The sequence below is a fragment of the Polyodon spathula genome, chromosome 21, assembly GCF_017654505.1.
Source record: "Polyodon spathula isolate WHYD16114869_AA chromosome 21, ASM1765450v1, whole genome shotgun sequence".
NCBI classification, from domain to species: Eukaryota; Metazoa; Chordata; class Actinopteri; order Acipenseriformes; family Polyodontidae; genus Polyodon; species Polyodon spathula.
In genome coordinates, this window is record NC_054554.1 from 12878215 (window position 1) to 12894055 (window position 15841).

General features: G+C 37.4%; 1 protein-coding gene across 2 annotated transcripts in view; it reads left to right on the plus strand.

The window, feature by feature from the left end:
* LOC121296216 (protein BANP-like) overlaps positions 1-15841 on the plus strand; it is a 125450-nt gene that overhangs the window by 36396 nt on the left and 73213 nt on the right. For both annotated transcript variants that reach the window (XR_005947042.1, XM_041221526.1), the window contains exons 7-9: positions 1672-1911; positions 7179-7349; positions 15445-15563. Coding sequence is in view for 1 of the 2 variants with exons in the window: in XM_041221526.1 (XP_041077460.1) it covers positions 1672-1911; positions 7179-7349; positions 15445-15563 (530 nt within the window). In the remaining variant the exon portion in view is untranslated. The remainder of the gene's footprint in view (positions 1-1671; positions 1912-7178; positions 7350-15444; positions 15564-15841) is intronic.

Consider the following 15841-nt stretch of genomic DNA (forward strand, 5'->3'; position numbering starts at 1 on the left):
AATTGCTTATGCCTCAAAATTATAGAAAATGGCTATTAGTCCCCACAAACTTTGCTTTTGTGACCAGGACAGTGATATTTCAAAATATCACTATTTCCAATGGGAAAACGGACAAATGTGTGTCTTTTCGTTCATCTAAAGTCAGAAAAAAACAACATATGAATCCAAATTAACATGCATTTATACTAAAGTAATACAAAAATGACTACAAAAGATTTAGAAGTGAGTAGTTTTTCGAGATTTACGATTATACTGTAAATACAGTTTACATTTACCTTTGACTGCTGCTCAAATAGAACATTCCTGCAGTACCACAGTAAATGTGCCGCTTACTTCCTTCCTTAACTGATGTTTGTTATCGACCAGAATTTAATTTTACTAAAAGACTTAAATTTTCATAAACCCTTTTAAATTAATTTGCCACAGGCTGCTCTGATAACTATTATTCAATTATTACAGAGTATATCATTGGCTTAATTGAAATACATTTATTCCTGAGATCCTACCATTTATATAAATGCATGACCTATTTTGCCACGAAAGTTAAAGTTATTGCTTTTGACAAAAGGGTTATCACTTCACAGAATAATGAATTTGTCCCGATATGGACACTTGCTTTCAAGCTTTGAAAACCAGTGCTGGCCCAAAGGGCGGAAATTAAGTTAGTTCTCATAATGGGTAACGCATTTCAGATCAATCATAAGGTCTACATTTTTAGAGATGAGAACAAGAAAGGTCAAAAGAAAGTCAAAGGCAGTAGCGTAAGTTTACTAGGCTTTCTTTATTTGTTATTGAGTGCTGGTGGAAGGTGAGGGACAGTAGCACTGGATAAAGTCAGGCATGGAGCTAGAAAGCAGGCTTCATGAGAGCTTCCCCTTGCAGTTCTGCAAGAGAGAATGAGCACACCGCAGTCCTGAACACCCCCTATCTTTCATTCCTTGGCCTCTCTCAACTCTCAGCTTGGCCATACTGTTTGGTGGTTGTGTGTGTTTGCGTTAATTATGACAGCAGGTTAGGCTGAACCACCATACTCATCCCTTGTTGTGGTTTGAGCCAAATTCAGACTTGGGTGAAGGGCTTGCAAATTGAGCCTTTTTGAGCCTTTGAGCCTCATTAACCCAATCCCTTTCTAGTGGTATGTCTTAAGATATTTATTTATTTTTATTTTTATATAGTGCCTTTCATAGTGGACCACCATCACAAAGCACTTTACAAGATACGAGACTAGGGTGTGTGAACTGTGTTTGCAGAGTCACTTACAACAACGTCTCACCCGAAAGATGGAGCACAAGGATGTTAAGTGACTTGCTCAGGGTCACACAGTGAGTCAGTGGCTGAGCTGGGATTTGAACTGGGGGCATCCTGGTTATAAGCCCGTTTCTTAGTTTCCGTGTCATGCTGAAAAGTAGTTCTGTCTGCATATTGATCATATGCATCCGCTGTACAGCTCCTTGTGTAAAGGACATCCATTGACATTCAGTTCTTCTGAGCTATTGTGGGGAGTTGCTACTGTGAGGGAACATCATTGGGCGTTCTAAATCATGGACAAAAACATGGGTAAAATAATTAGCCTCTTTTTAAATACGAAACAAAAGCAACAAATGTACCCCCATCCAACTACAGGAGCATCCACGGTTTTTATCCAACTGTTTTCTTCCTTTTGTTTTGCAGAGGACTACCCTAGCGGCACATGGCTGGGAGACGAGAGCAACGCAGAGATGCGGGTTCGCTGCCCCATCTCGGCCGCGGACATGCTGCACATCAGCACGAACTGCCGCACGGCGGAGAAGATGGCTCTGACTCTCTTGGACTACCTCTTCCACCGAGAGATCCAGGCCGTCTCCAACCTCTCTGGCCAGGGCAAGCATGGCAAGAAGCAGTTGGACCCCCTCATGATCTACGGCATTAGATGTGAGTAAAGGCTGGCAAGTTCAAAGGCGGGGTGGTAATAGTTTAGAATTAAATGTTAAACCGAATGTTAAACATTTAGAATGTTTTCCTAAACATTTAAATGCTGTGAAAAATCAGCTATGGTGTTTAAACTTTAGGATGTGTTCAGTAGGGTTATTTATACAATATTTATTCACAGTATTAGTCTATACAGATCAATGTTACATACACATAGTCTTGAATTCTCTATTGTAGTATATCATAAAACCACCACTCTTCAAAAAAAAAAAAAAAAAAAAAAAAAAAAACAATATGCAAAATGGACTTTTGGTGGGGGCTCAATATTGCTTGTGCTTATAAGATGTAAGAAAATAGATTTGAAAACCTTGGTTATTACTTCTTTAATCTTAGTATATCTATCTTATTATGTGACCTTGATACCTAGATTTTGGTGGATTTGGCACAATCAAAACAATATCCAAGTATACAAGTGTATACATACATTCCGCAATTAAATGTTTGTAAACTACATACATTACACACCCATAGATTCAGGTACTGCAGGTGATCCCGTAAAAGTTGTTTGGAACCTTAGAGAAGAGTTGCACGAGCTCATTAATGAGATTTCAAATCCGCATTAAAATATTTGTTCTATTTTACAATTTTGTTGAATGTGTCGCACCAGTGTCGCCTGAAATAACTGAATATGTAAATAAATTCACGCTCTGTCCAGATATAGCAATGTGCGCCAAACCTCCAAGCTCCATCGCAAGGTCTAAACCCTCGTTGTTAATTCATACATTTGTTTATTTTGGTGGGCAATGCGCTGGATATTGCTGTCCAGATGCACAGACAGGGTTGTGTGACTCCTGCGTCTCAAGTGAAATTATGTATCTTTTAAAGAGACAGTGGCACTATTCTTTTACCTGTCCATTCAGTTTTATGAGTATCACTTTGAGAGGCCCCTGCAGTTTTAAACATATTCAAGAAGGGTGTTTGAGAACAACTTGGTGAGGCTGTGAATTATCAGAGTTACATACAACAAACACATTGTTTACTTACTCTCAAAGTCACATCCTGGTGACAATAGAGGCCTCAACAGAGCTCTCAGAATCATGTCTAACCTACTGTGCTGCATTTCAGTGCTCAAGCTGCAGTAAAATCATATGACCTACAGCACAAGAAGAAGTAAGGTGCCAGGAAGCAACAGTTTTTGATGCATTTGTTTGGTTTGAAAATGTATATATGTATATGGAGGAACCCATGAGATTTATATTTAAAATATAAACAGCTTTAAATAATAATTAGTTTAAAAAATGCATTGGCACTTTTCAAATTAAACTGTGTGGCTGATAGTATATAACTGCTTTGTTGTGGGTTTTGTTTTTGTTATTATAATTGTATATTTAATATGTTTTTTAAAAACATGATTTAAAATACCTGACCAAACCTGTACTGGTTTTCCACTATGTTCTTTATTGTATTTGGGCATATAAATTGCAACAATAAAATAAATGTTAAGCTTCAAAGTAGCTCCAATTGCATCAATAAAATTGCTTTCAAGGATCCTTCATTAAAGTTCAGTATAAAGATCACCTCACAATTACAGCCACTTTTTTAAGGTAGAGATTTGCTCCTATTGATGGAAGTATAAAGTGACCTTGAATAATAAGGCCATCCCTGTGATGAGGCCACAAATGTATCAAACCACTGTTAAATTGCCTCCCCAATAAAACCAGCATGCTGTAAACTACTACTACTAAACTAAAACTTGCATGCATCATTATCTATTTGTATAATGCATATAGGTTTTATTAATTAGAATATTAGAAAATAAAGCAGTACATTAGAACAGTTTGCATAGAAGAAAACTTCTCACATCTTATTAAAGTTATTTGACAACTGTTTTCTTGACCTTCAGCAGAAGGCTACTATTAAGGCTGCATTGTGTTGATCTCTTGATAGTCTATATCAGAATATCAGAATGCTTTTACTTTATTGTAAAACGCAAATTGCCTCAGCCCATGGTCCTCAGAAGCCATTGTTACAGTACTTACATACTTTTTTTGTTTCTTAAAAACTAATGTGTTTTGTTAATATACAAGACTTGGCATGGAGTTTGTGATCAAAAGAAAATAAATGTTTTGTAATAATTTATATTTCAAGGAACAGAACTTACTGCAAGGTTATAATAACACTGAATTAATCAAAATTTACATCAGTAAAAAACAAAGGACAGGTTTTTTTTTTTTTTTTTTTTTTTTTTATGGGAGCACAGTTTAGTAGATACCTTTCAGCTATCTTATTGACTTCTCATAATATTGATTTTCTTGTAAATTACATATGAAAAGCCAATCAGTTGTTGTTAAGGATATTCCAATACATCTTATCCTGCGTACAGATGTAATTATTATTTTTATTTTTATTTTTTTTCTTTGTTTAATAGTAATTCCCTTTACACCCTCTACCAGAGATGGCTTCAGTTTTACAAGTGGCATGTATTAACTGATACTATTACATATTATACCATTGTGTGTTTTTATAGTTATCTACAGTGTTCCCTCTATAAATTGTGAAATATGTTGTGGCTTCATACAGTAAAATATAGTATTTTACAATCAACATGTTAAACATGTATTAACCGACGTTGTGAGATGTCAAGCGAGAGCGGTTTTGACAGTTGTACATCCCTAAGTAAAACTTGCTACAGTAAATTGAAATTATTTGGCACGAGTAAGGAATAAACAAAAAGCAAGTTCTAGCTTCTGTTTCAACGGAAGAATTACTTTTTTCTTTTTCTTTTTTTTCCTTTTTTCTACGTTAAGCCTAACCTGCTTCAGCTCACGATGCTGGGCAGGTGTAAAATATAATACTTTTTAAGCACTTTCCATTCGTTAATAAAAAATACTTCACTAAAAGCTATAGATTGTGCACGTCCCTTGTTAGTAGCTGCCAGTCTGTTTTTCATTCAACAGTTTCCTTCAGTTTTCTTGACAGTTTGAAGTGAAACTGTAACTGCCTACAATACCTGAAAGTAAGCAAACTTTGACCTTTAACTTGGTATAGTACCAAATATCCTCATTAAAAAATAAAAATACATGTTTGTTTAAAACTGCACATGGAAAAATGGAAGTGCAGGTAAAATTTGAGGAGTTAACGACCTTATAGACTTACAAATTGATCAAAATCACTTCATTAAGGAAAACATTTGAGAAAAAAAGCTGCTCAGGGTTTTAGCTTGGGAGTATTTCTTTCTTTCTTTCTTTCTTTTTTTTCGGGAATCATTTTGGCTTTAAATTGCCACCTTGCAATTCAGTTGATATTCTAGCTTTTTTCTGCTTCTTGATTTATATACAACAAGCTTAATTGAATTAAAGCAATATTTAAACTGTACTCATTTAATTAGAACTGCATATGGGTAACGTTACCAAGCAATTTAAGGAATATGTTGGCATAGTTCACAAATGATGATGTCCAACAGAAGTTCATTGGAGACTTTCATGTGAATCAGCTTTCACAGTATCTTGTTAACCCTTTAGACACCCTAGCAGCTTAAAGGAGTGTTGACACAGGTTTATATTCAAATTTCTTACATCTTATTAGTCTTAACAACGTCACCTCTGCTCCCTCTTTACATGAGTGTTAAACAGCATTATCTCTGGTCCTCTTCGATTAGTAGTTCCCAAATTAAAGTATTGTTTTATATTTGTGCATACAGTGGTATTATTTTGTGGACACACGATACACATGGTGCCATATCAGTATCTGACACACAGCTATTGCCAGATAAGAACCACTGCTATCTGGTTTTCTGTCATTTGCTGGTATTATAATGTTATGCCAATTTTATTTTTCCTCAGGATTGTGTTCAGAAAATTGATTCATAGTTTAATGCTTGGCGTCATTTGTAAGTCTTTTGTTAGAAGGAGAATAGAACATAGTGTCACTGTATTTTTTCATTGAATCCAAAAAATGTTAAATATTACAAATGCATTTTTAACTCATAAAATAATGTGCATATAAAGTTGCAACTGTCTGCATAATGAAGCTATAATTACTGGGCACACTAAGTGTATGCGAAGATAGAAATCTTCCCAGTGGATAAACTAACCTAAAAAGGGAGTCTGTTGTCTCCTGGTACACTCAATGCATCCTCTAGTTATAGCTGTATATTGACAAGTGGTTTAGTCTTTCCTTGTTTTAAAGTAATTTCTGCTTTGATTTTGACCACAACCAAATTAGGCATTCAAATGCAGTCAACAGACTCTTTATGGCATCAGTTTATCCAAACTGTTGCAGGAAAAATAAATTTAAATTCTAATGAAAGTGAATGGCAGAGAGATTCAGGTTTTCAAAGTGTACCATATATTTCACTACACTGTGCAATTAATAGTACTGTGATACATCCAGTGTTACTCATTGTTGTAGTGTGCATGCATATTTACATTTAAAATCCTTGACAAGTAAATGCATTTTGCCAATATAGTATACTGTAAAATATGTTTTTTTTTTTTTTTAAATGACATACCGGTATGTTTATTTCAGAGCTTGAGTCATACATGTCCTGCCTTTTCCTGTAACTGTTAAAATGTATTGGTTATGTTACTTGTAACAAGATGTTGTGGTAGACCCCATAGCAATTAAACCACATTCTTCCTATTGTGCAATACCATGATACATCTCTACTGTGGTACAACTGTAAAACAGCATAGGTTTGCATAATCATTTGAGCCTTTGGCAATTGGATTAGTAAGTCATTCACATCTACGAAACCTCTCACCCAATATAAAGACCCCTTGGTCTTAGTGAGTGTTTATGGCACTTCTATACTATTTTATCCATGAAAACATCATATCTTGACATCTGCTGGCTGAGTGAGGGAGGTGCTACCTGTTAAGTCAGCATCAAGTTAGCCTCTACCAAGTTTAAGTAGTTTTTCTAAATTAAATCAACCATTATCACCCTTAAGGCTTCAGTACATGGTTTCTTGCATAGATCACGTGTCACAATTCTTTTTTTTTTGTATAATAGTAGTTTCTGATTACAATGTACATTTTTGTGATTTGTAATTTTAATTGTATTTTTCATTAGCCCGCGCCTGCATTGTTTCCTGCTTGGCTGCATTCAATCACAACAGCTAATGCCGCTATTGGTAATGCAGTGGTCTGTGTTCGGTGCCTCTTATCATTAGCTTTGCTCAACATCTGTTATAACAACAAGACAAGAGCCCCCCTCCCCCCACACACACAGTGTGTTAACTTAAAATACGGGTTTGGATGTGTTTTCAGGTCACCTGTTCTACAAGTTTGGTATCACAGAGTCGGACTGGTACCGGATCAAGCAAAGCATTGACTCCAAGTGTCGGACTGCCTGGCGCAGGAAACAGCGTGGGCAGAGCCTGGCAGTGAAGAGCTTCTCCAGACGCACCCCTGCCGCCTCCTCTTCTTACTCCAGCACAGGTAGGGATGGCCTCATGACACAGAGCCAGCAGGGGCAATGACCAGGGTTGCTAGTATTCTGCATATCCATGATTTAAAAACAAAAAAAATATCTACGTGAAAATCTGTCATTCCATCATGGCTCGTCCTTTTGACCCCGACCAAGCGGAAAACCGGCAACAGTTATATTGCACATGCCAGTTTATGTAAACCTAAAGACTGATTCACTGGGGTTGATGATTATATTGATTTTGTTAGTTGATTTTGTTACCGAAAACTTAAATTGAGTTTTGACTAAAATTGTCTAACAGGATAGAAAATGTGTGTTTTTCTCTGTTTTCCCCACACCAAACAAATTCCCAGCATCCCAGGTCATAAAAAACCCCATAAAAAACAAGAACAAAAACAGCGTGTGCGATAGAAAACACTATGTAAAATCCTTAACAAGTGTTCTGTTTCATGAGGGCAGTAAAACAACGCCAGATATTCAGTGTGCAGGACAAGCAGTAAATGATGATTTTAAAAAACATGCATATATTTAATAAACAGATACATATAAATATACAGTCATTCTAGCTAAGGAGAGCTTTGAAATACCTCGGTTTCTGCCTCTTTTTAAAATGCTTTAAAGAAACAATCAGGCTGTAGCACACCATGTGCCCCTACTAAGGGGATCTACTTTAGAGGGACAGTCGTTTTTTGAATGCTATTGGTTTTATCGATGCTGTGACTTCACCTGGTAGGCTGTTCAATACATTTATATAACTATAAAAAAGTGCCTCCTACCTTCTGTTGTAAACATAATTTTACTCAGCTTCCAATTAAGCATCCTTTGTTTGTTTGGTATTTGTGGTTTAATCTAATGTTTATTACATTAGGTCAAGGCACAGCTCTTGATTTGCTGTATAATGTAAATAAATGGGAGGTGAATCCCGGCCTGGCTAAGGGGCCTGGAATCCTCTGAGAGGGTGTCGTAATCAGAGGGGAGAGGAGGCCTGGGAGAGGGCTGCATCATTGTGGGGACTTGTGATTGATCTCCTGGAAATTGAAATGCACGCAAGTTTCCTACTGCCAAACCATATAGTTAGCGACTGATTAGAAGAGTGCATTTATTAAAGAGTAAGTAGCTTCAAATGACATTTTCATAATTCTTTTACCATCAGGAATACCTTTTCATGATGTTTACATTAATTCTGAGTGGTTATCGTTGATGTTTTCGATTGTTCACTCTTTGATGTGGCCTGTGCTCACTGTGCTTGACTTTATGGTGGTAAGAGCTAGCATCATCTAGACCAGTGGTTGGGGGAACACAGCCCTGCTGGTTTTTGTTCCAACCAAGCACTTAATTACATAATGGAACTAATAATTTGCCTAATCCTGAGTTTTTTAATTATTTTAAACAGATGGAGATTTCACTTTAGGTATAAAATTGTATAATGAACATACATTCTTAAACTTTTTATAAGCTACTCTATTTAAAAAGCTCAGATTAGGCAAATTATTAGTTCAGTTAAGGGTTCAATTATGCAATTGAATGCTTGGTTGGAACAAAAACCAGCAGGACAGTGTTCCCCCAGGACCAGGGTTGAGAACCACTGATCTAGACACTACAGCTGGCAATACATGGTCACTGCATACTGAGCCGCACTGAGTCGCACTGGCTCTTACTGTTTTGCAGACCCTTTATCAAGGGTAGCCTACATTAAGTGTTGCATAAACTTCAAATGTAGCTACATTAACTGTAGTTGCGTAGTTAGCATTCGCTGGTATTTACTGTATGAACTAAGCATCTTGGTTGTGAAGCTATAACAATGTATATTCACAACAAAGTTATTTTCTTGATTATATATTGTGGTAGCAATCGTGTATTAACAGAAGTGGATGTGCCATGCAGCTACAGTGATGTTTATGTAGCTGCTTATTGCAGAGTATCCTGTGTGTTTTGGGTAAAAGGAAAACTCAAGCATTATTTAAAAAAGTGAACAAAAACACAGTATTTGAGGAACTGCAACAATAACCACTCAGAATGATTGCAAACATCATTAAAAGATATGATGACCCAACAACATACTTGATACCGACTTGGATGCATTTCTACTGCTGTAGTGCTGCAAATTACCAATGGCCATGGCACTGATGTAGTTCTATGGCAGAGTTTTTGATCTTCGGCTGGGGGCCCACAGGGAGCACTGCATTGACACTTACGCTCTTGTGGTTTATGGAGGAAAATGGGAAAAGTTCACCTCCTTATGTTTCAGCAACCCCTACTGGTCAAATGTCTGACAAGGCCAAGTGGAGGTTATCCAGGCTCGGTCTTTGTTGCCAACAAGGTTCAGTAGCTTGACAAAATCTGTTTTGTTTTTGGTTAAAAATAGCCTATTGGCATAAGAGTGAAAAACTGAGGTCCTCCACTGATCTTCAGTCCTCTAAAATAAATAAATAAAAATAAAGGCCTGTAACAATCTCACATTTTTTCCGGCTGCTTTAAGAACCAAAAAGCCCAACTGATTCAAATAAATACTCTTTATTTTATTTTTAAACTGTAACGTTATTCAAACACGAGAACCTATTAGATTTATTCTTCAGTCAGTCAGTTAAGTTTAATAGGATCAGAACTGTCAGTCAGCACTCAGATTGCAGAGAAGTAAAGTTTAAGAGGCATGCGTCTGGTCTTACTTCAAATATCTCAAGTTCTCACGATATTTGATTTGAATGAGATTGGTCAGGGAGACTGGATAGAGGCAGCTTTGCACATCCATGTGCTGAGCCTGCCTGATCAGACTGTGGATCTGGTAATCATGAGGAGACGCTGGATGGATTGAATCAGGTCTGGACTGAAGCATTGCCTTGCAGTTCCTATGACAATTTCAAGTGTTTTGAACTGCCAATATTGTGTGTTCCCATGTAGATTGTAGCAAAACACCTCGACACAGGCTTTTTTTTAACCATATAGGTTTATTTTTGGTCTTTCTGGTTATGCACCCACAATAGATGCATCATGATGTTGTCTGATTTACACTTTAAGGTGCAATAAAACAGATATTGACTGGAGCGTTTACAATGTAGCACACACTATGCCTTGGGCTGACTTCAAATAAACCACCCTGTGTCCCTTTTTAACCCTCATCCCTTTAGTCAGTATTTGTGTAATTGACTTAACTTCTCCAAGGACTGTGATGAATTTGATGATGAGGTGTGTTGTTGTTGTTTTTTTTTCAATTCAAACTATAATGACCTGCTGAAGAATTTATTTTATTTGTTCTTTTATCCATAGCAAAAAAGCCCACCTCGACTGATTTCGAAAGCTTCCTGCCATCATTGTAGCTTAACTTCTCAGAGGTGGAAAGCAATTGGTTTTCAAGTCTGCTGACAGGCTGCTAATAAGAAACAGATCCTTCTTTTAGACATGAAGGCAGGGGCTTTTGCTTAGGTACAGTGAATGGAAATGCGAGCGGGAGACTCGTTATATAAGCTTTTTTATTTCCAAGTTGACATTTACCACTTGGTTTATAAATGGCTACGGCTAGCTAAAAGTATTACTTGTGTTTTTATGCGGAAACAATTAAACATGATTAAAAGTGGGTATAGTGATAAAAACAGGAGTTAGTATTTATTAAACATGTCAAAGTGTGACAATACAATATATGGCAATAAAATATACTAACATAAAGACATTTTGGCTGATCTAGCATACATTATGTATGGCTGTGACAGGCAACTGGAATTGAAGAGCAGCTCCTGAACTCATAGTGAGAACACTTTACAAAAAAAACAAAAAAAAACATAATTTGCAATAAGTAGTTAGTTAAGAAGTTATCACCGTCATACACCACTGTTTCTCCAATAGGCATAACTGTACTGTGCAGAGCAAGGATAGCTCTGCACAGCATCCTTCCAGCACCCAGTTGGGGAAGCAGTTAACAGAGCAATGGCAGGTATTTAAATTTTCCAGAGAATGGTGGTTCAGGAATGCAATTCATTTAAAGGAATAGCAAGGGAAGAAGGACCTTTCTCTAAGGAAACCATGCTCCATTGTGTTGTTTGTTAACAAAGCCAGCCAAAAAGATGAGTTATTTGATAAGGTTCCGAACTTGGAGCTATTAAAAGAAAAACTCTTTGGCATCCTTTGCCCCTATTCTTGTTTCAGGGTAATGAAGGATCAAACGTTAAAAGCAGAAATTACGAATTCCTCAGGGTTAGTTTAATATCAGTACATTTTGGCATCAATACTTAACATTGAATGCCTTTTGTATTGTCCATTTTCAGTGATCACATAATTGTCTTTTCCCCTGCTGAACTCATTACTTGAGTAGCTTTTAGTTGCCATTCAAGCTCAAAATGTAACCATTACCTCATGGGTAGTAATCCTTTAATACAGTCTAACCTGAATAGATATTCCAAAGCTACACAGCCTTGCCCTGCTCCCAAGGGCATAAGAGACTGTTGACACTCGAAACTTCATCATTTTTCCTTTCACTGGCCTGAGAGAGATCTACGAACAGATAAGTGACACATAGTGTTATATCTGATTTATATTATTGTTCGCTTATGTTTATCACTTATTACGAATTGTTGTTTTTATGTGTTTTAGTAAAAATTACTGTCACGTATTGTGCACTCAGCCGTGGGTTGTTCATTAATGCTTCAGCTCCTTGTGCTCTGCTTGAAGCCGGCAGCTCTGCTGGCCCTTCCCCGGGATCGAACGCCTTCAGCCGGCTACTTGTTCTCTCTCATAAGCTGCTAGCTTCGGTTGAAGTGTAAAGTAAAAATTGTTTTTTATTTTAAAAAATATATTAAAATACTGATAATTGATTGATTACTGTTTTGTGTGAGAGGCTTGTGCACTATAGAAGATGCAGGTGTTAAGCATTCGATACGTTGTAATATATGCTATATTGATAGCAATTACAGTTCAGGGTTGTTTACATTGCACACCACTGCAGTTACATTATGCTGGGGTTTCATTTGTGCGACATATGCAAGAAAGGTCTCCCCATAGGGGACGGGCATGGCTGATGCACTGTTTGTCTGGGTCCGGAGCATTCTAAGGAGGCACTTGCCGACCGTAGCTATTGTGAGTTTTGTCCTTTTCGACTCGTACTTTGGAGAAACTAGTGTTGTGCAGCTCTGTAGAGCGCTCGCTGTCCATTCCATCTGGACGAGGCTCCCCTCCCTCTTCAGCTCAAAAGCGAGCTGTATCTTCTCATTTGAGCTCTGTGCCTAGGGAAAGTAGGAGAACACATAGGAGACTGGCTTCACGGTCCTCCTCATCTTATCCTGCTCCCTCGCCTAAGAAGAAAAAATAGTCATAGGTCTGATAGATCAGACAGCTGTGAGCAGCTGGATAAGCTGTGGGGAAACATCTTAGCTGAGCTGTTGCATGAACGCATTGTTACACCTGCTCCCTCTGTGCCATTACACTTAAATTGTCTCCTCCGATACACTCGGATTTCCTCTTTTGAGGTGCATTTATCCTGGGGTCACCCGGCTACAGTGCCTGCTGCTTCAAGTTTCTTGGGAGCGCTGTACAGCCTACAGGAGGCAGATAAATTTGGCTTGGCTGATTATCCACCAGTAGATGCCGCTATCGCATCATTGGTGCAAGTCCCTAAGCCAGCGTTTTTAAACAAAAACGCTACCTGCCCAAATAAACAGTGTTGGGTTTTAGAGATCATGCTTTAAAAGGCTTATTCAGCTGGTGCCTATGCTGCAAGTCTGGGAAATTTATAATAGCATCTTGGTGGCTTACCAGAGCTGTTTATTAAAGTCTCTTTCACAGAGTCACAGACCCACACCACAGCAGCTCGAAGAATTGCGGCTGGTTAATAAAAACCTGCTCCATATATATCGAAATTCATGGGCAGACAGTGGGTAGGAACCTGGCTGCGCTAGTACCTGCAAGACATTAGCTCTGGCAATCTCAGGCACACATAGAGGATGGTGACAAGGTGCCATTGCTGGATGCTCCCATTAGGACACACTTTTGGTCCAGCAGTAGATGACATGCTGCAACACTGTCATCTGGCGCATGAGTCTCCTAAGGAACTGGTGCGCCTGATGCCAAGGAGGCCGCTTCCAGTAGGTAGACATACATAAAACTGGAAACCTAGGTACCAGCAGCCTCAACAACTGGCACAGCCGGCACTTGCTAAAGCCAGAGGGGGGTTTCACAACCGACCCATGGCTGTGGCCCCTGAACAACTCCATTTGAGCCATCTGGGGCTGTCTAACAGAGTCATTAACATAGTACAATAGGGATGGGACGGTATAAAATGTACACGGTATGATGACCGTTAAAAAAAAAAAAAAAAAAACAAAAAAAAAAAACGTGGTAACCTTAGTATCACGGTATACAGTACGTCATGCAAGTTATAAAATAAAGGCTTAAATAAAGAAAGACTAATGTCAATCACATAAATTACTATAATTCACAAAAATAAAACCAACAAATCACACTTCCTTTCATGTATTGATTTAAACATTTGGTATTTAATATTTTACAATGCCAAATAACTTGGTAGGTTTCTTTTATAAAGACAATCAGAATTTAAAAAAAAATAAAATAAAAAAATAATAAAAAATAAAAGCTGTACACTCTCAATGTTATACTACAGCAGTATTCAAATCTATTATTTGCTGAAAATGACGTGGTGACGTAGTTTGTTAAAACATTTTAATGTATAAAATTAAACAAATAAATAAATACTTTGTTTAGCTGATGGTAAGTAGAATTGGGAAATTATTGTCTTATTGCTTAAAATACAATGTACCACAGGTTATTATTTAAGAGCAGAGATTAGTTGTTTATATTTTCAACAGGATAAATAAAATATGTATTGCAAAAAATAATATATTTTAATAGTAAAACGTGGTATTGGATTTATAGCTACACATCACGGCATTGCACAAGTAAGCTTCCAATGATTAGGATACATGTGGAGTTTGTAAAAAAAAAAAAAAAAAAAGATTTATTCACTTACCTAAGAAAATTGGAATACTGTTATAACTGTTAAACAAAACTACGTTGATTAGTGGACTTGATTGATTGATTGGGTGGGTGGAATTTTGAGGCCTGCCATTGTTTGTTTGACCAAGTATAGAAATAATCCCTGATGCCTGGTAAGCACTCTGTTCCTGAGCCAACATCAATATGGTTAAGATGATTATCTTGACAGACTTTTCCCTTCTCTGTTTTCTCTGGATCTAGATCTTACCAATTAGTGAAGTTAACCAAAACATGCTTTAATCATTATTTATGAACCAGCATTCTTACCTTGGAGTTCAGTTATGAGGTTAAAGATTGGAATCAGTCACTGAAAAATTAAATCTTATAAAAACAAAAACAAGCACAAGATACTGTAAGCACTTGTCATTATTCAGGGACACAGGGACAAAAAAAAAAACACCTGCCATAACATTGTCAGTGGTGTATAGGACCACCACTGGCAGCCATGATGGTCTTCAAGGTGTTTATATTTTTCTAAAGTGATACAAAACCATTTCTCAATGATGACTGCCTCCTTTCAGGAACTACATTATTGAGACAAGTCTTTGTCAAATACCAGTAATTTGTGTCATCTTGGATTCAGAAGCTGGCTGAAACTGACTAACAATATAGAGACACAGTATTTAAACAGTACATGTCAGGTATGCCTTTTACATTAATACAATGACAATGATTGCTCTTTCCAATCTTTTTTTTTATTTTTTGCAGACATCGCATTTTCTCACCAAGCCATTATAAACCGGAGTAGGGGAAAAACATGTGTTATAAATATCAGTTGCTCTACATCGTTACAGAATGGATTCACTTATAAGATGGCTATTGCATGTATTTATAATGATCGATTGTCTATTCAGGAATACCAAGATATTTATTGAGCAAGCCAGACTGAGCAGGGTTACAACAAATAGCCCATCCGGGTCACTCTGTTATTTAATCTCACCCTAGTACTTGTTGAAAGGTTGTACATAATAATCAGTTAAAACTTTGATGTTTCTGTAAATGCCCTCAACTTGTCTCAGTTCCTTACTGTGTAACCTCGGTATGTGTGATTTGAGTGTGATTTGAAGTTCTGAATGATTTGATGTTAACAGAGGCCCTTGGTTTTTGCAGATGGACTGCAAAGCACTGAGGTGTCTCCCACGGACGGCCAGCAGACAGTGCACTACACTCTGTCCAATACACAGCAAGTCCAGATCCACCGCATTGGTGAGGACGGGCAGGTGCAGGTGGTAAGTGCAGGCTCATCTTTATTACTTGTACCTAGAGAACTGCGTATCCAGTAGTGAAACGTGGGTATGACAGAATCTGGGGTTACGTGTGTATGTATGTCAGTGTTTTTTTTACCTGCTTGTAGGTCTGCTTTTCATGATACTGATTGATCTAACTTTATACTTTGAACTGTGATGGGGGATCTAGGTAACTGACATTTCTACTTTTATTAGAGCTCTCCAGTCTTTTTGGCTAAAGAGCCATAACAAAAGCAAGAGAGATCTTAAATCTATATTTT